The sequence below is a fragment of the Sinocyclocheilus grahami genome, unplaced genomic scaffold (genome assembly GCF_001515645.1).
Source record: "Sinocyclocheilus grahami isolate Dianchi unplaced genomic scaffold, SAMN03320097.WGS_v1.1 scaffold297.1, whole genome shotgun sequence".
Taxonomy (NCBI): Eukaryota; Metazoa; Chordata; class Actinopteri; order Cypriniformes; family Cyprinidae; genus Sinocyclocheilus; species Sinocyclocheilus grahami.
Window position 1 is genome coordinate 546,074 of NW_015505476.1, and position 22,299 is coordinate 568,372.

At 35.7% G+C, this 22,299-nt stretch overlaps 1 protein-coding gene across 1 annotated transcript in view; it reads right to left on the reverse strand.

Annotated features, from left to right (window-relative positions):
* The window catches only part of LOC107601035 (heparanase 2), an 86,820-nt gene that overhangs the window by 54,066 nt on the left and 10,455 nt on the right, over positions 1 to 22,299 (reverse strand). The window contains exon 4 of the mRNA XM_016293047.1: positions 830 to 1,003. Within this exon, the coding sequence (XP_016148533.1) occupies positions 830 to 1,003 (174 nt within the window). The remainder of the gene's footprint in view (positions 1 to 829; positions 1,004 to 22,299) is intronic.

Genomic DNA, 22,299 nt, shown 5'->3' on the forward strand with positions numbered 1-22,299 from the left:
TAATAAATAAACAGAGAGATAAAGACTAAGGACAGTGACAAATAAACTTGTTTCAATATTTCCTATTAAACCCATCATGCTTTATATTTCCTGAATCCTCTGCAATGAATAGGTGCCGTCAGAGCAAGAATCCAAATAGCCGATAAAAACATCGCAATAATCCACAGGCAATCCACACGACTCCAGTCCATCAATTAATGTCTTGTGAAGTGAAAAGCTGTGTGTTTGTAAGAAACAAATCTATCACTTCTGTCTATTTCTTCTGGCCAAAATATGAGTCAATTATCCATAAAAACACAGTGAAAAAGTCCATCCCCTGTTGTCCTCTTACATCAAAATCCACCAACATATTTGTTCAGAACTGTTTTGCTTATAAATGGTGCTTGATCTGTGAATATTTCTCTCCTGAAGCAACTATTAAAAAAAGTATTTAAGTTAAAAATGTCTTAAAAAGGGTCATATGACCCCTTTAATGATGGATTTGTTTCTCATAAACACATAGCTTCTGGATTATTTACATTAATTGTGGATTATTGGGATGTTTTCATCAGCTGTTAGGACTGGCAAGTGATGTAATGCTAAATTTCTCCAAATCTGTTCAGATGAACAAACAAACGCATATACATATTGGATGGCCGTGGGGGGAGGGGGGTTGATCAAATTTCAAGTGTGAAGTTTTGACACAATTGCACACAAATTAATCACTGCTCGATGGGATGGATGCTTCCTTTTTCTTTCATAAACAGAAGGAAGATGTACAACATTCTGTGTCTCAGACTGATATCATGTCAAAAATATAATTTGTGAATCTGCAACGGTAAGGACTCACCATTGCCGAGCTCCCAGGAGATGTTGTATTTTTTGCCGGCGCTGTATTTGAGCAGACTCAGAGCACTGGAGGCATTCCATGAGTTGTCAGGGTTTCTGTGCAAGGCATTCAGCCCAAAGATCAGGTGCAGTCCCGCACAGTCGGCAAAGTTGTAAAGTTTGTCTAAAGACCTGGCTGGGAAAAAGCCAGACACAGCTGTAACATAGATACTTTCATTTTTTATCATAATAACCATTTTACATTTTAGTTTGGACATTGGACTATTGTATATTGACTATATAAAAATACATAAAATTATATCAAATTATAAAAGTGATACTACTATTCTTCTTCTTATTGATATTACATTACTACTACTGCTATTATTATTGTTGTTGTTAAAGGGTTAGTTCACCCAAAAATGAAAATTCTGTCATTAATTACACACCCTCAAGTCGTTTCAAACCCGTAAGACCTTCGTTCATCTTCGGAACACAAATTAAGATATTTTTGATGGAATCTGAGAGCTTTCTGACCCTCCCATAGACAGCAACGCAACTGAAATGTTCCCAAGTCCAGAAACGTAGCAAGGAGATCTGTATAATAATCCATGTGACATCAGGGGGTTCAACCGTAATTATACAAAGCTACGAGAATACTTTTGTGTGCAAAAGAAAAAAAAATAACGACTTTATTCAACAATTCGTTACAATTTGGATACGCTGTTTCCATTCAGATCAAATCACAACAACGTAGGAAACAGATCCAGCGTGATGCAGCTGACACAGACCAGCATACGAACGTTTACATCCAGCGGATATTCTCCAAAATGGCACCAGGGTAAAGTCGTTTTTTTTTTCTTTTGCGCACAAAAAGTATTCTCGTAGCTTCGTATAATTACGGTTCAACCCCTGATGTCACATGGATTATTTTACAAATCTCCTTGCTACGTTTCTGGACTTGGAAACATTTCAGTTGCGTTACTGTCTATGCAGGGTCAGACAGCTCTCAGATTCCATCCAACATATCTTAATTTGTGTTCCGAAGATGAACGAAGGTCTTACGGGTTTGAAACGACATGAGGGTGAGTAATTAATGACAGAATTTTCATTTTTGGGTGAACTAACCCTTTAATTATAATAATAAAATATAAATTATTATTATGATTAACATTAGCATTATTATTATTTATTTATTTTTATTTTTTTTAAACTTTAATTTAACCTTTTTAAATACTTCAAGACAAGAATACGCATGACTCAATACATTTTGGAAAACTTTTGCTCTTTTGATACACAGGGTAAAAGCTAACATACAAACAGAGCAGATTAAAGGAAACAAAAAACAGAAACGCATCAAAGAACAGACAGACAGACATGATAATTCTGATTTTGCTAATGGACAGTCGTTGGCCGATGTTTGGAAATTCTATCTGTTAAGAGCAGCAAAAATAAACACAAATATTTCACTACCCTTTGACTTAATTTCCTGTGTTTAAAAGGAAGCAGATGAAACCAAGAGACACGCACATGGAGCCTCATCTTGTCTGTGATGGGAGATTCTGAGCTAAAGGTCATTCATAAAAAGAGGATACTCCCTTATTTTTAAGTTGGTACCTACAGTAAAGCCTTGGTTTATTTCAAAAGTTGAGTCAACTGTATTTTTCCTTTCAAGAAGCATTTAGAACAATTCCAAAGTCCCATCTTCCACAAAGTTCCCATACTCTATCTGTCTTTGTTTATTAAATACGTTGGCAAATTTTATTATGCTTTCAGTTAACAATAAGCGTGTAGTACAGCTTCAGGGAACACATTTTACTGTGTTTAAACCCCTTTTGCACAGAAAATGTGAAAAAGGTTTGCAGATTCTGTCTGGGCATGGATTCAAGCGGCTAACATCATAGACTAGTCTTGACATTTCTGCACCGAAAAAAAAAACATTTGCTATTACATCTGTTCAGATATTAAATTCATTCAATACATATTTTTGACTGCGGCATGGGCAGAAGTTTGGTTTCTCTCATGAGCATTTATGGACAGATGAATCAAAACAAAATCACAAGAACAACCAACAGGCAGATAACCAGTCAGCACGGCTAGCAATTCAAAGACAGAAATGAGCATTGGCGTGACTGCTAAACTTCAGTTTAATTGTGTAGTCATCTTTATAGCTTTTATCACAATTTGAAACATCAACACTAACGGCAAAGTGTCATTTCTTAAATAGCCTACGTAAATACTCTAATCACATGTACAGACGTACAAAGTCTCATAAAAAGATCCAACACCCAGCTTCCCTGGGTACCAAACTATAAAAGCTGGTCTTTTAAATCAGCACTTTAAAGCAGCAGGGAAATGTTCCAATTACAGACTCGTTAAAATATTACCATAATTAGGTCAAGATTACGTTTAATTCAAACAAGCAGTCAAACACCAATGACAGACCTTTTATCACTCTTACTTTAACAGGCATTCAGACATCAAACAAATGCAGTTATGGACTTGTTTACTAGAGTTAAAAGGCTTTGATACAGTAAGCATGCCATTATATATGTATTCATTTATGTATTTTGCACAATATGTTGGACCACCTTGCCACGTCTATGGAGAATTGTGGGAGTTCCGCTTGTTGTGCAGCCTTTAGCACTGTGAGGTGATTAAAACGGCGCAGTATATCAAAGACAGGTGGATGGAAAGCAGGACTGTGCTGTCAGGGCAGAGGAGGAAAAAGATCCAGATGTGGGTTCGTTCCTCAGGTAACCCACAATCTCCCTCCTCACCGTACTCTGGATCAGGTAGAGAACCAGCACAGGAACCAAGCTAAATGTGCTTCAATCATTTGTAAATGCAAGGCTGGTTTGTGAGTTTTTGAAATATTAAGCAGGACTTGGTTGTTCTGAATATCAGCATGACTATTATACAGTCATGTAAGCACAAGGTTGTGATGCAGTCTTGTAAACAAGAAGTTAATATAGCCAGTAACTTTCTTTATAGACAATTTGACTATTTTTTCTCCACCAACAAAACAAGTTATGACAGAAACACTTGAGAGAGAGAGAGAGAGAGAGAGAGAGATAGATAGATAGATAGATAGATAGATAGATAGATAGATCTGATCTCAGACATAAGGTAGATAGAACAACAGAGCGACAGAATGATAAATAGAACAATGTTACAGTCTTCACACACAGTTACTACTGTGCAGTAGTGTGCGGTTTTTGTCTTTAAGGAATAAATCTCATTGATAGAACAGCTAGTTTTCCTAAAAACAGCTAGTTTGATCAGTTCCATATTGCTGAGCTACAGTAATAATGTAATTAGTGTTTAAGCAGCATTCTGAGCCAAACTCTCCCTAGAGCTCTGGACGGACGAAGAACAACAGAGAACTCAAGTATTTCCAGAGACATCAGCTCTTTTGCTATCTTTCTTTATTTATCCCTCACTTTCTCTTGCTCACTCATCCTCTCTGTTTTTCTCTCTTTTTTGACTGGTTTACTCTTTATCAGTGGTAAATTTAAACAAAGCCTACTTGGAAGGACTAGAAAATAATGCTGATTTTGGACAACCGTGAAGCTTTTCTCGCAGGTTAGCCTGCCACCTGTAATTCATTCTTGGTCAGTAAATTACAATAGGAATAAATTGCTTGCATGTTTTTATTATTATTTTACTCACACAAAGACCCAAACTCCCAGGATCACATCTTATGTTTTGAATTAGATTTTAGTTTAGTCAAATGTAAAGCATTTAAACTCCATTTCTGTGTCACACAACACATACATGTAGTTTGAAAGCGAAACAACAGCAGACTCACGCTGATGTGTTTCCACTGCAGACTCAGAACTGAGAGTCTGCATAGAAAACAAAGTGATTTCTGGAATACTAAATTAAAGGGATAGTTCACCCCTATGACAGTAAAATTCTGTCATTTACTCACCCACAAGTTGCTCTAAACCTGTAAACTTTCTTCTGTTGAGCACAAAAGAATGTTGAGGGTAGCCATTGACATTGAAATATTGTATTTTTCAATACTATAAGTCAAAATATCAAAATATCTATCAACAGACAAAACTCACACAGGTTTGGAACAACTGTATCTTTAACTATTTCTATTATTAACAGCCATAAATCATAAAATGGTAATCATGGGTGTGCCATTGAGTATTATAACAAACTAAATGGTCATGAAACCTAATTTAAATAAGGAGCATGCACCATTTTTCATCAAAATGGTAATAAATCTACACAGAACAACCAAACTAGTTAAATCGTCTGGTTTATGTCAGATTTATTGAAGAGAAAGAGTTTGTGTGCCTGTTACTGTGTTTGTAACATGCATCAAGCACCACAGATGTCTATTTTTTAAACAATGGACCTCATTCATGACACACAAGCAAAAATACTTTTTTGGAAATTGTTTATAATGATGTTATGATATAAATTTTTGGGTTCATGAAAGTCTTTGTATTTGTAAAATATCAGTTATTACACCTGCTTCTATCCACATATAAATGGCGAGTAAAACATCCAAATGTCTTGTCTTCTTTTAGACACTACGTTTTGATAGCACTATAAATATATAATTTAAAAAATAAATGTCACTGATAAACAAAAATGATTGAAAACGGTGTTGCCCGTTATTTTATTTTTTTTATTACTATACACAATTAATCTGAGCGCCAATGGAATTTGCCTGCAAGCTTAACACTTTTGTTAATAAAATAATAATAATTTTTGAGCCAATTAATCTCTTTAGCATTTATGCAATATACTGCCAAACCTGTGAAGGGAGTGCAAAAGATAGTAATAGTAATAATTAATGGGTGGAAATTATACTAATTGTGAATGAGACTATATACAAATATGTAAAATACACACTTTTAACTATCAAATCTGAGGTTTATGAAGAGGTTTTTCAGGAAGGCCCATTTTATGCACAATTTCCTCCACATTTTTGCATATATTTCAGAACGTTTCATGAATGCGGCACAATGAGTGAGTATAGTGCACTTCATCGGCATTAAAAATGTACTCGCACCTCTGCTACACAGCACTGCACAGCTTAGCTAGTGTGAATACCGTAGTTTGTTAATATGGGTGGCAAAATAAATATGCACCACATACACTGCTTTTGTGCGCTGTGTGAAACAGGCCTTAGTTTCAAAACGCTGCCAAGGAGCTCTTCAATAACTTTGGCTAATGTAGTGCAACTATGAGTATGAACGCATGGATGTATTTAAAAAAATGGTGCCTTTGAACTCTCTTGGAGTCGACTGTGTGAACTTTTGTAGCAAGTTCAGCAATTGCTGAACCCAATGAGTAGAACTAAAGTGCCGGATCCCCCCTCTCCCAATGTAATGGAAACAGAAAGGGGTCTGGATATTGTCAGGGTAGCTATCTGATCACAGACATAAGACTCCCATAACAAGCTGGACTGCACCAGAGCACTACGGCTCATTTCTGAGCCAGCTTATTTCTATTTATGAAGTGATTACCTACAGCAACTATCAGGACATGTACACCCAAAATCCCCAAAAGAGATCAAAGCCCTTCCATACCAGGAAAACATCTCTAAATCCATGACTATAGGGCTCTTTCCACAGAAGTTGTTTTCAAGAGGAGGAAACAACTATGAGAAGTAAACTGCATGTTCGCAACACAGTAAAGTCCAAAAGACTGAGCAAAAATTTATATATTTCTCTCATTTAAATTATATTTTGTTTTTTCAATGCAGCATCAGATGTTTGGACCTCTCTATATGTTTTAAAAAACAATATGTGGCCCATTTCTTAAAATTAATTTAAAAAAGGCCAGATTGCTTTTATAATCATACTCCACATGTACATGCTGTTCACATTCCTCACCATGTAATCAATTCTAATTGCACGCAAGCCCCTCTCACAGAATCCCATTACATGGGACGCAATTACATTAATTACATGGGATGCATTCTTCAGCGTTCATATCAAAAGGATAGTGGAGAAGTCATGTGGGCTCATGTTACACCTAAACAAAGGAAATGTACACTTGTACACTACTGAACGCTTCAGAGCAAATGATGAAGCTGCTTTTAAGTGAGATATGCCAAATGAGCGATGCAAACAAATTTAGCTAAGTGGATTTTGATTATACAGTAAAGATAACCAGATAAATGATAGCAAAACTTAAACAAAAATGACTCGTCTGCTTTAATTGAACTACAATATTCATATAGCAAGTTTATTTTCTATAAAAAGTTAGTTATGCCTATCTGAAATCTGAAACACATGACAAATTAATAACTTATTTATTACAATGCATAGACAGCGACACAGTTAACAACAGCAATAATTCTTCAAATAATTACAAAAGAGCATTATCTTAATATTATCAGAGTGGTACGATCTTAAAAATAATGGTTCTTTATTGGAAATGGCAGAACCTTTAACATCATTGGAATCTTTCCATTGCACAAAAGGTTTGTTATAGAGGAAAAAGATTCTCTGGAGAGCCCAAAATGGTTCTTCTGGAATCAATGCGAAAATTCCATTTTGAAACCTTTCAAAAAAATTTTAAGAGTGTACTTTGCAGACATTAAAACGAATCAAGGGTTTACAACGAAAACAAAGTGCGGGGAGTTGAATCAACCATTCGCTTTTAATTTGTTCATTTAGCTACATGAACTGTCTAAACACACCGATTAACTTGAATGAATCAGACTTTCCACAGCAATTTGGATTCATCCAAATGACCCAACTCTTTTGAATCAGTTCACTTCAAAACTTACTCAGACTAGTTGATCGATTTTACATGTTACATCGTTACTCCAGTTGGTGGCGACAAGTAAGTGCATTATATTGTGCTATGAGCTCATTAAAACACTCAACAAATTAATTAAAAATTGGTCTACAAAATCTATTTCAAAATGTATTTGCATCATATCGTACACCTTTTTCCTACAAATAATAAAAAAAATGTAACAAAATAAACTATCGAAAAACAAAAATAACCTAAATCATTTAACAAAATCCTTACCTCATTTTAATTGCGTATGGTCATTGCAAAAAGCTATTTTGGTTAACGAAATATGAATCAGTGCATGGAAGTGAACGATTCATTCACCTAAGATCTGTAAATCACTGATTCCATCACAAGTGAAAGGAAAGACCATCATTAATTTAAGCATGTGCTATTGCTCCCTAGACATAGTTTAGTCGATATAGCCACAGACCACTTACATTTCTTCATACAGTGTAAAAAATGAGTTATCACTGGTTTCACGTGGCATGTTAAGCTCTCTGTGTTGCTAAACTGTGAGAGAGCTTTCCAGTCATTGGAAGTTAATGCTATTATTTAGCTTATTTTAATTCCCAGCTCTCTTTAAAGCAATTTCAAGTTTAATTGTTCAATTGCAGTGGAAAAATAACCATGGCTAATTATGACTAATGACTACGGATGCCGGACAAATCCTCGGTTTGTGAAGAGGACGGATACTATCCCGAATCCTCCATCAACGCTCCTTTCGAGCAAAAGAAAACACCACATCACTACGTGCATTACTTAAGAGCTCATTTTTATAGGCGCACGCTTTTAAACCATTACAACGGCGACCTGCTTAGTTACTAAAACGTTAAACAACAAGTAATATCCTGTTAAATCGTAATGAATGGCTTCTGAACTCGCTTTGCGTTCAATTTTTCAACCACACAAGCTTGCTGTTATTCCAGCATTTAGGAGCAAGACTCAATCCCACTGCACATCAGTTTTAGGAGGGATCAGTTTTAGGAGGGATCGGTTTGAGACATTTCAGAGACCCCCATCAAAGCGTTCCCGTGATGTACGACAGGCTTCCCTTCAAAATAAGTGCTAGGAAAAGGGGTGAAAATATGGTTTCAATAGTCGGGCTATGCCTGTGGTAGTCTATAGCACACGGTCCGTGTCACACAAACCCAAATGCACTCGTGTTTATAAATACAGAATTACACTGAGACCCTGGTTTGATAGGGCTCGATACACACTCAAAACCGCTCCGGTCAAACCACTTTTGTGTTTGGGAAGAATGCAAACTATGAAGACACCTGTTTTTAATTCAATATGGCTAGCTTGGACTGCATACGTAGCTATCTATGAGCTTTACGTCTTTATGGTTCTTATGGCGCATCGAAAAGTATGTAACATTATTTTGTGTGCATACGCACACAAACATGCGTGAATATATACATGTCTGTGCGTGTGTGTGTGTACATGTGTCTGGCCATGTGGTTGGCAGTGAAGGAGAGCAAGAGCTGACTGATATGTTAACATCTCAGAACACACTCTGGTGTATAAACATCCACACACGTTTGTGTACACTAATTAATCTTCCCCGTGAGGCTGCCTCATGCACAAGCACATGGTTTGGGCAGTGCAGGACTGCCGCGCTGGACTTTGATTTCCTGCTAGTGTCAACAGTCCTGGGCGCAGGACTGATTGGAGCTACATTTGATGAATTCAAAGACGAGCGTGTGTGCCAAATTACATCAACCGCTTTAAAATGTCTTATATAAGATCCAAATTCAAACCAAAACCACTTGTGGGGGCAAAGCTGACCAAGAGACTGCACCAAGAGTTTCTAAACATGTCCTTCAAGTATTAGTGTTGAAATGCATTATTGTGACATGAAATCAGACCTGTGATAAGAATCATAAGCCGAAACCTAAAAATGTAAATATCTTGTCTTCCAATTTGAATCTTTCATAGTGAGGTTTTTTTTTCCTCAAATGTCAAACACTTTTACTGCCTTCAAGACCTTCTGGAAAGTTTGCACTTGAAACTGAACTTGAAAGTCATATATACCGCATACCTTAGGGTTGGTGAGATTTGAAAACCATCCATTTATGGTTAACAAACTCCATTTACTTGATCAAAAACACAGTAAAAATAATATTGTAAAACATTATGAACATATTTTTATATTTCTATTTTCATTGCAAAATTAAGATGCAAATTATATTTTCTGAAAGGTATGATGTCCCTTTCCTAAACAGGGTTATTAAAAATAATAATATAATAATAATAAATGATATAATTACATCCTCAATCACATTGATATAACCCACCCCGATTCATTTTAGATTTTAGCAATATTAACTACAAATTAATGCTATTTCCACCCTGTTATGTTTATGTCCACTCTGTCGAGTCTAAGTGGCCGACAGGGTGGACATTTTAAGCTTCAATTAGCATGTTAGCTTACAACAAACTGTGACTAGCTAAATATTTAGTCTGGTTGTTGAAGAGAATTTGGTATATTTAAACTTAAATATTTTGAAAATACTGTATTCGAATCACTTCTGGCATATTTTTTGCCAACAGGGTGGACAAGTTCAGCTTTGGCAAAGCAAGTAACCAAACTCATGCAAAGAAAATTTGTCAATTGAAAAGTCACCAACTTATTCACCTCAGCTGTTGAAATTCCCGCCACTGAAGAGACAAAAAATCTGTTGTCCTGATGTCACTAAAGGGGATGGCCTTTTCTCAAAGGGGCGGATTCCCCAATACTACAGGGTGGACAACCATTCAAGGGACATGGACGAAACTCTTCTTTTTTATTAAATAAAAATATAGTTTTTATTACCAAATGATCAATACACTTCAATTGAGTAATCTCTTATTTACCAAAATATTCATAGGAGAATTTTTTATTTTATTTTATGATTTGCCACAATATTCTACTATCATTTAAATTTAATGAGCAGTGCATGGGACATAGTAAAATAACACGCATCCTCTTGCACAAAACTAGAAAAATCTAGAAAATGTATCTAAAGAGCCAAGTAATGCTTTTGTTATGAATATAAAAACTTAGCCTAATTATAACACACCCTTTCATAGTCATTTTTATGTTAAGTTATCATGGCAAATTAGTTATTTATGTACAGGACACCAAAAGGCACCCCTTACAAACATGGAGAGCCAAAGGTTAGTTTATGTTGCCAGACGTTTCACTGTCAGCATAAGGTCAAATCCAGTTTCTAGTCTAGATGGAAAAATTAAAAGTGACAGTTTGTTTTGTTATGTGCCATTTAAAATAAAAAAGACTAGTTAAATGCAGTTGTTAAACTAAAGTAGTGAAAATGATGATAGAATGAGTTCAATTCATTCAATTATTTTTAGTGAATCAGATCAAGCAAAATCTAATGTGAATCGGTTCAAAACCACACACACACACACAATATATATATATATATATATATATATATATATATATATATATATATATATAACACAGTATAACAAGTACATACACGATTATGACTTAAAGGCTTAAAGGTAGCATATTTCATAATAACAGATCTTCAAAAAAATAGAGAGTTCATCATCAGTCAGCATAATTATTATGTCATCATTTGAAAGGTTTAAAGAGGTTTGCATTTTTTTTGTGGTGTCAGGGAGACACGATAAGTATGAGGACATAGGAAGATCGGTCAAAGATTTTCACTTTAATTTCTGCATAGAAATGACCAGGTGAGCATTGAAGAGCCACTGGCTACTACTATAATCACTGCAAGTAACTGCAAAAATAATGCAAAACCAGTTGTCTTCAGCAATCTTTCAGGATAATAAAATTATTGCATAATCTGATAATCATAATCTGATGCTTGACAAAGGAAACAATTACAGCGTAGCACTAGAAACAACCCCAAAGCCATGGGTTTGATTCCTTGGGAACCAAATTAGCTAAAAATGAACTAAAATGTCTATTTTGAATGCAATGCAAGTTGTTTTAAATAAAAATGACTGCCAAAAGCATAAATGTGTAATAGCCTCAAATTGAGCTTATCCAATAAGAGTCATAATCAAATAGGCCTACAGTAGTTTTTACAGTAGCAACTCCAATACCATTACGCCAAAAGGAAAAATGACATTTTTATTTGTCCAACCATGTGCTAAAGCATTTTCACAAGCCATTCTCATCTCAGGACTGAGCAGCTCCTTCACATACCTGCCAAAATGATCCTAATTACTTACTAATGCCGTAATTACACCAGGATCTCTTTAAAGAGACAGCGCAGATAAGAAGGGTGAGGCACTGAAAAGCCCTTGAGCTGTTTTACAGCACCTCTTCAAAGGATTTCCTTCCTCAGACAACAGAATCAGTGCGGCCCATCCTTCACAGAAAACATACAGATCGCCTGCCTTCGTCTTTCAGCTCTGTCGGAGCTACAGGAACGGTTTCATTTACACGCAAGCCACTCTCACACAAAAGGAACCCCAGTGACATGTTTGTTTGTGTTTTTCAGCTCTAAGTGACAGGATGTTTCATGAATCGTCTTTTGGCAGTAAATCATCGTCTGGGAACGTAAGCGCTTGTAATAATGCGGAGTGTATAGATTTGAGGAAAGAAAAAAAAACATCTGTCCGGTTAGCTTAGCTGGTCCTCTCCAAATAAAACCATCTGAGGCTGAAAGAAGATGAGTAGACGGCGCTGACCCGAGACATGAAGCGTGAAGGATACAACGTACTATGCAAAATTCCCTAAATGGCAAGCAATAATTCAAAACAGCTCTCTGGTCTCAGAACAAATGCTCTTTGTGATTAAATACTGCACCGTTCAAGAACATATCATTTCAATGCCAAAAAAGATGGGAAAGATAGTATATGAAGATGTGCTTGCTTCCCCTCACAGACATGGAGAGCCAAAGGTTAGTTTTATGCTGCCAGACGTTTCACTGTCAGCCTAAGGTCAAATTCAGTTTTTGGTCTAGATGGAAAAATGCAAAGTGACAGTTTGTTTTGTTATGTGCCATTTGAAATAAAAAAGGCTAGTTGAATGCAGTAGTTAAACTGCAGTAGTGAAAATGGTGCCTTAAGTGGCAATATATGCTGAATATTACGATTTATTACTTGCTGTTTTTATATTGATGCACATAAATAAAGTCCATTAAATATTTATCCTTGTGTTCACTAAGTGTAAAAAACTGTTCTACTGTATTTTATTTCATTGAACATTCAGAATCTATTGGCTACAAGGGCTGTTTGGTTGAAAATCAAACTTGTTAAGCCATTTTAGAGCAAATCCATAAATATTGAGATATACAACATATATACAATATAGATATATAATAACTGTTAAGTTTTTTTTTCAAATAAATAAAAAAATTTATTTAGCATGGATGAATGAAATTGATTGGAAGTGATGGTAAAGACTTTTACATTGTTACAAAAAATAGTATTTTCAAATAAATGCTTTTCTTTTGAAGTATATTTATCAAAGAATCCTAAAAAATGGTTTGCACAAATATATTGCGATAATGACGGTGATAATGATAAGAAATGTTCCTTGAGCAAATCATCATGATTTATGAAGGATCATGTGACACTGAATTATTTTTTACAATATATTTAAATAGAAAAGAGTGATTTTAAATTGTTATTATATTTCGCAATATAACAACATTTACTGTACTTTTGATCAAATAAATCCAGCCTTTATGAGCACAAGAGACTTCTTTCAAAAACAAAAATCTTACCGACAGCAGGCTCAAAAGGCTTAAAAATGTCAAGATATTTTATAACCCTAATCATGACCGAATTTCTTGATGCATCACATCATTTTCTAAAGAATCATAATTAACCATTGTCCATGCAAATATTTACACCCCTACTGATTACAGTTTACACAGTGTATGAGTCAAAACACCAAATCCACCACCGAGCACAACAGACAAACCACCTGCGCCAGTTATCAAATATGGAACTCGTTTTCCGGAATTATTCCTCCATATACGCAGGACACGTTAAAATGATGAGTTACCGTAATGACTCATCTCATGAAATAAGTTCAGTCACTGACCTCAACTCTGCATCAGAGGTACAGACGTAAAGAGCAGTTAGGTCTCTGTAGTAACCGTGTCTGACAGCGTTGGAATAGACTTCAGTACTGCGATGCATGTTTCCACCAGATGCTCTCTGAAAAGAACAGAGCATTTTTCCAAGCATTTTACCTCAATAAATACCTTCCAAAGATACAAGCCATCAAAACATTAGTCTTGGGTTCCCATTGTAAATTCTCAAGTAGACAGATCACGCTTACCCTAGTCAAACATGTCAGCCAGCTGAAACAGACATCAGCTTGCCTGACCTCACTGCACAAGTGTAAAACGTCTGCTGAAGCTTCTAAAACAACCTAGAAGCAAAGCAATTTCACAACTTGTTCTCACAGACCTCTATGACTCTATTTGTCTTGCTCTTTATATTCAAAAACATTATTATGCAATATCAAGGGGATCTCATTCAAATTTGAGGTACACATACACTGAAAATTGTATCGCTAGTAAATCGCTAGTAAATTTCACATTTAATTACAAAGAAACAGAAAGTAAATAAAAATGCATGTAAAATGTTGACGTAGAAATAGTTACTACATGTAAAACATAATTTATAACTTTTAAAATAACTTTGTTTGTTTACAACTGGTAACACTTTACTTAAAGCCTTTATGTGTAATGCAAAAGTAATTTTAATGCATTAATTATGCCTTGTAACGCACCTTATAATGCATTGCACAATCTCATTGTTACACTATGCATTTTTAATTCAGTTATAATTGTTTATGACAAGATATGAATGTATTACAACGCACATTATTACAATGCATTATAGCCTGTAATAACCATTTATAATGCATTATACATAAAGGCTTTACGTAAAGTGTTACCATTATTTTTTACAGTGTATTCGCAGTGCATGCACACATTCGGACAGATACTTAAACGTACAATTTTTAAGTTTCATCAGCACCTAAAATGCAAATACTTTTACGTATTTACATCTTCCTACATTTTTACAAATATCTGAAAGACTGGCGAATTTGTGCAGGTTTTACAAGGTGGTGATTTTGTATGAATTCGTATGATGTGATTAGTACAGTACCATTAAGATCCACCCCTGAACCTAACTGCCAGTGGGATGCAAACAGATCGTACAAAACCATACAAATGAGACCGTACAAATAAAAATTAGCTACCTTTCTGCCAAAACATAAAACGGTAAAGAATTGCCAAGAGAGTGTGTTGAACCAAGTTTAACACTCAGATTACACTATGCGATAATATGCACTAAATAAACATGATGCTGTAACTAATACAATAAAATATTCTTGCAGCTCAAACAGTAGAAAATGGCGCTAGCAACAATAAAGTCACGTGAGTTCATTTCCCAGGGAAAGCAAGAACTGCTAAAATGTAAATGTGTACCTTGAATGCAATGTATGTCACTTTCGATAAAAGCATCTGCCAAATGCATAAATGTAATTTTTTTAAATATAAAATCCTGTGCATTCAATTCATCAACATTTGTCCATCTCTGAAGCTCTACTGTACATAGTTTTCCATTGTAAAAGCTGTTCATATGTTAATATTGCACGTAACACTGTCTATCCCAGCATTATTTTTTTAAGAATCTAGAATCACACTTTATGCATAAATACCTCCAAAGAGCAATGGGATCACGTTGGTGACATTGACATTGCCATTATTCAAATGTTCAGCACTCTAAGCGGCTGCTAATTGTGCTAATAATATTAGCACAATGGGGCACCAGCACAGTAGAGGTGCTCTGTTGGTCTTATGCCGTGCTCAGTCAACGGGCCCGCTCCATCTGCCTTTGCTTAGAGCTGTCAGGTCTTGTCGCTCAAGTTTAAAGTGAACAAAATAAAGCAGAGGGGTTTTGGTTAGCCCCTCCTGACTGGAGGCTGTTTTGAAGCACTCCAGTCTGCCACAGAAAACTCAATTTTACTTTTCCTACCCATGTTCCCTAGACCGGAGCAAATTTCATTACATGTTTATGGACTTATAAAATTCCTTGCAGAATACAGCTTTCTTCACACGCGGTTTCATCAAAACTTACTGAATCTGAGGTGCGTGGAGGTCTTAGCACCGTTGTTGCAGTGCTGACATTTAGCCACATATTTTTTGTTTCATCCAGTTCAGCTGAATTCAGTTCAAAGCTTGATAGATTTCAGCTTTCTAATAGTGCACCCTGAGAGGAAACAGATCAGCCAATCACAAATCCGCGAATGTGGTGAAAGATCTGGGCCGCTAACCCAAAGGTTCTAGTTTCAGACCGCAGATGGGGTATTTAAATGATTGTTCACACAAAAATGAGCTGTCAGGTCTTGTCGCTCAAATTTAAAGTGAACAAAATAAAGCAGAGGGGTTTTGGTTAGCCCCTCCTGACTGGAGGCTGTTTTGAAGCACTCAATTTTACTTTTCCTACCCATGTTCCCTAGACCGGAGCAAATTTCATTACATGTTTATGGACTTATAAAATTCCTTGCAGAATACAGCTTTCTTCACACGCGGTTTCATCAAAACTTACTGAATCTGAGGTGCGTGGAGGTCTTAGCACCGTTGTTGCAGTGCTGACATTTAGCCACATATTTTTTGTTTCATCCAGTTCAGCTGAATTCAGTTCAAAGCTTGATAGATTTCAGCTTTCTAATAGTGCACCCTGAGAGGAAACAGATCAGCCAATCACAAATCTGCGAATGTGGTGAAAGATCTGGGCCGCTAACCCAAAGGTTCTAGTTTCAGACCGCAGATGGGGTATTTAAATGATTGTTCACACAAAAATGAAAACTCTGCTCCTCACCTTTGTGTTGTTCCAACCCTGTATGACTTTCTTTAGTCTGTGGAACACAAAAAGACACATTCAAAAGAATTTCCAAGCTGTTTTTTTTTCCATACAGTGACGGTTGTTGTCACCATTCACTTTCATTGTATGGAAAAGAGTTGCCAGGGCATTCAGCTTAATAGCTGTTTTTGTGTTCCATGGAAGAAATTAAGTCATAAAGCTTTGAAATGACATGAAGATGAGGACATTTTGGGCAACTATCCCTTTAAGAGAATGCTTTTCATATTAAAAAGTCTTTCTTAAAAAAATTTGTTTTAACTATTCCCTTGCCAAAACATATTAAACGTCACTGCCTTATTAATGGGGGGAAATGCCATATGCAAGTGTTTGGAATTTTTTTCCCCAGTAATATGAATTTATGCTTTAGTCATAATAATATAATATAAAAATATTGTACATGCTGTTCAGAAACAGCATTTATTCCAAACCTTTAGTGCTTTTGGAAACACCCTCTACCCTAACAAACACTCTCTTTAACACACACACACACACACACACACAAACGCACAATTGTGTATGTATGGTTAGTCTGAGCAGCAATAGTTCTGCATTCCACATGTCAATATTCAGGCTTCTGGCAAATTCTCTGGATTTACAAATAAACAAATAGCTGGGCAGGAATGGAAGAACTTGGGAGACTGCAAATGAATTTAACTTCTCGTTCTTTCTCTTTCGACTAAAAATAGAATCCACTTTTCTAAGTTGCATAAAATGTATACAACATTATTTGTCATCTAACAACGAGACTTTTCATGGAAAAAAAAACAGAAATGAAAGCATTTTTGGCTGTTCTGCACAGTAGATCCTAGATTTCCAAACATAAGCTTGGCATCACACTCTCTGAGAAACTATAAACAGTGTCAAAGAGCAAAACTTTGGAAATGTTTTTTGGACAGACACCTTCCTATCGTTTTTATCAATGGTAATATCTAGGAATTGTGCAATGACCTAATTTGGCCTTGGCCCACTAATGTTTAAGTGTGATCTCAGTCTCAGAAGCCACACCTATGGTCCACTCACTAATCCATACGGCAAACAAAAATATGGCAAAAGCTAGATGAAAAAAGACCGTTCCAATCTGATTGGCCGACACAACTACCAAAAGTCGCATTGCACTTCTTCTGTAAAGCGCTTTGTAAACACTACATTTAAAAGGTGTTATATAAACAATGCTTTACTTACTTAGAGGTAGAATTAATCACTGGTTTTGTAGGAGCTGACATACTCCGAGCTTTGTTACTTAATGGCAAGCAGAATTGGAAAAGACATCAAAATCCTCCGCCATATCAGAATCAGAATGAGCTTTATTGCCAGGTATGTTTACACATACGAGGAATTTGTTTTCGTGACAGAAGCTTCCACAGTGTAACAGAATGACAGTGACAGAACAAAAAACACAGATAATAAAAAATAGAACAAGTAAATAAGGAATAAAAATATATGAATTGACAGTTGTATGTGCAGGTATATTACAATAGACAGTTTTTGTATGTACAGGTACTGAATATTATGTGCAAATTTGAGGTGTAGACTTAGTATGTGTGTTAGATAAATAAGTGTATGAGTGAATAAATAGTGTGTGTTCCACAGTTATTGTTAAGTGTTCATGAGATGGATGGTGTAAATGACCGCAAAATGGTCGTGTCACTTTAATACTTATCCAGTACAAGTTTAGAAGTGTTTTGGACTTGTAAAATGTGTTTGATTTGTGCATATTTCTCTCCTGATTCAGACTTTTTCACTGGAGAAAGCTATATTATGGATAGAGGGCTTGTATTTTAGCAATGGTTTGCTTATGTGTGATGTCCTGGATTGCCAATCATGGTTGTGGTTCTGGCTTCGGTATAGATCCTGGGACAAAAAAATTACACACAAAGTTATAATCAAAAATGACCTCAGCGAGAAGCATCCAAATGATTAATGATCCCTAACCGGTATTGCAGGAGCAGAACAACTACTGACAAAGAAAATAAAAATGAATAATACCCTCTTCACAGGTGGTAACATCCAGATCTAGCCAGCTCCTCACATAATTCACATATCTTTGGGCAGTTTTAATAAATTTCTGCAGCATACCCACTGAGCTTGGGGTCTCTGTTCAGTGTGAACAGTCCAAGGAAGACTTCAGCAGCTGTACTATTAAAAAATACTCTAGGAGAAATGAGTAACCTGATACACGTTGGTGTGAGAACACAAATCAGATGAGACGTTCATGAGCCACAAATCTCTCCTGCGTCTGAAACATCACAGAACCACGCGTGACGGCGAGAAGGACAGAGCCAGCAGCCTGTGATCAGCCAGAATATGAAAATAACAGACTGACATACACTCTTAAAAATAAAGGTGCTTCACGATGCCATAGAAAAACCTTTTTGTCTAAATGGTTCCATAAAGAACCTTTAACATCTGAAGAACCTTTCTGTTTCACAAAAGGTTCTTTGTGGCGAAATAAGGTTCTTCAGATTACAAAAAGGTAAGAAAGAGATGGTTTTTTTAAAGAACCTTTGACTGAATGGTTCTTTGTGGAACCAAAAATGGTTCTTCTATGGCATCACTGTGAAGAACCTTTTGAAGCACCTTTATTTTTATGAGTGTAGTGAAAAGCTGCGTGTTCAATCAAGACGTTTTTAAATTCAAATTGTTGCTTCTGGCTAATATTCAAGTCCTTTATCTTTAATAATGCTTTCTCCAATGAAAAAGTTGCCTCGTCTGAATCAGGAGAGAAATATGCACGGATCAAAAACGGTTTACAACAGTTCCAAACGGGTTCTCTCATGCTGATGGCACCCATTCACTGTAGATGATCTATCTTGAATGACCAGAGGATGAGTCAATTTCAACAAATTTAGATTTTTAGGTGAACTGTTCCTTTAAGTTTCAGCTACAAAAAGTATTTAAATGAAATAAAATATTTCATGTAGAACATGGTTCAAGCATGCTTCACGATTGCTCTTTGTATGGCCCACAGATACATTCAGCTCTTAGCTCTTCTGGAGAATATTGAGCATGAGTGTATACTTACTTTCCTGCACTATGTTCTGTACTGGCTCAGATCTTCAAGCAGAATACAATCCACACCCCATCCTATCCTATTCTGAAACGCGATATCAAAATTAAAGGAATGCAACAAATGAATAAACTCATTGACAGCATGTGAAATTTTAGGAATTTATCTCATTGAAATAGGTATTTTTGTGAGCTAAACAGTCCATGCTTTTTATAACTTCTGTAAGTTCTGGCTCTCTTTCTATTCATGAGTTGGAACTTGATGCCACAGAGGAAGAAATTCAACAATGTCACACAAAGGAGATTCAATACTCCATTTATGAACAGCATTTACAGTATGTTTTGCAACAAACCAATTACACTGCTAATAAATACAAAATTTTGACTAATTGTGCCAAAAAGTATCAATAATTTTTATTATGTATTATATATATTGTTTGTTATGTAAAATACATTTTGTCTGATTAGAAATATATCTCTAAACTAAGTTCAATACTGAGTGCCAAAACAAAAATGTTGCCATACAGTATCACAAAATATTCACCACACTGTTTTCAGATTTATTTATAAGTAAGCAATATCACACAATCAGGGGTTCTGTTGTATTTAATACTTTTCATTTAACAGTTCCATTTTATTTTTTTTATGTCGACTAACTTACTTTTTTTTCAAAAATCTAGTCTTACAATTAGTATATTTTTTGTATATGGTTACATTTTTTAAATTAGGATTTTATATATATATATATATATATATAAACCTATATTTTATTTAGGCCTAGCATAGTAGATGCTAGGCCTAAATAAAAAGCATAAAATGTTGCGTCACTGTGCAAACATGCAAATATGGATACACCCGCTGTGTATATAATAACATGTTTAAAGCATAATTCATGCTGAAAACCTTTCTTGGATTCATATTACAATCCTTCATCCTGTTTACTGTCTTAGGAATTTAACTTAAATTTAAAATTCACTTCATTCAGTGTGGCACACAACCCTGACTTCAATGCATATGCAATTCTCCTGGAGAAAGTTCAACATGTAGGATGAACTTGTGGTGAAGCCAGATGTTCCTTGGAACATTAAAACTAGTTAAATCAACGTCCAACCAGGCTGAGAGTACTGAAGCTGCCAGGTGAAATCACCAAGGCAATATATAACCAGACTTCACCTCACATAACGCCGAGCTGCCACAACAATCACTTCCTTCAGTCTTTGTGATGTCGGCTATTAGCAAAATGTCCAACAGTGCTAATTCCTTAAAAAACAGTGAATATAATGGAGCTCTGGGGCAAAGCTCGTGAATATCCACTGACAGCTTAATTAGGGAAATGCTACAAGTCTGTAAGTAATGAAGGACGTATGTTTTGAATGTGGAATTGAAGACGAACAGAAGATTGGTTTTTAAATAGAAAGATAAAGTACACACTAAACACACTTATATTTGTTAGTACACAGAGATTTATTTAAAATTAGATTATATTTTAGCTCAACTTCCAAATTCTAAGTCTTGGATGTGTATAATTGGCAAAGTTTAAACAATATTTGGAACTTGAAATGGTAAAAAAAAAAAAGAACAAAAGTAAGTGCATTTTAGTGTGCAATGGGAAATCCTTTGGGCCTCAGTCATGAAACACAAGCAGAACGAATCTCTATGTAAAACATTCATAAATCCAATTGAATTAAATGCAGCAATTTACGTTGCAACGGTTTTGCAAACGATTTGCACAGAAATTTGCTCTGCTCGTGTTTCATGAATGAAGCCCATTGAGATTTTGCGATTGCTACGGTGATTTCGTTAAAGCATTTCATGCAATTACATTCTTTATTGATTTTTAATAAAGGTTTTAGTCATGTCAGCACTTGAAACGTATGTGGTAAGAACACAGATGTCTTCGGGAATCACAGAGGTTTAATATTTGTTTATGAAGGGGTGGTATTAAACTACCTGCAGCTGCTGCAGTGCAGTTCTCATGCACAATGAGTGCATGACTGATGACTCATTTAAAACCCACTATCAAATGAATGAATCAAATGAAAAGGAAACTTCACAGACTAAAAGCTCACGGCTTAATAACAATCACCGGAAAGGAAACTCCTTCGCTGGGATTATCTTGGATTATTATTTGGTATTTTGTGTTGCATGGTAGGCCAGGCAAATAACTCCAATATGTTTGACTTGGTAAACCGCTAAAGAGACGTAGATTAATGTATCATGTCATCTTTAATTTCCTAGATTTTGATACTAAAGGGAACTGCTAGATGCAAAAGTGTAAAATGTGGCCCGTCCAGTTCCCACAAAGTCCTGGCTCAGAATTTGGCCACAACCGTAGAAATATTATCTCCACAAGAAAACTGAAGCAAAACCTGCTGGCCCACCTTATTTTTCAGAAAAAAAGACTTTGAAGAAAACGATATTCTCCAGCCATGTTGGTTCTGCCGGGGTTATGCTATGCTTCCAAATGTAACGTGGCAGCTGTAAAGTTTCATAAATGTGCCTTACGGTCAAATAAAATATCACCATCGTCTCAGCAATACATCACCACAGTATTATGAAGATGAAATTAATTGACAAACAATAACAGAATTATTAGCATCACTTTCATTTCCAAAACACTGTTTGGTTGCAGTTAATTAAATTACCCACACTGAACCCTATGATATTCTCTAAAAGTGTAATTCATTTCCAAGGCATTTAAGATCTGAAACTCCATTTTAAACACATCAGATCATTTTGACGCTAACATCATTATTAGATTGAGTTTGTGTACCCAGCAGGGAATTTCGGCTCCTTCCAAGCATTGTAAACATCTGTTTTCTCTTAACATTTGGT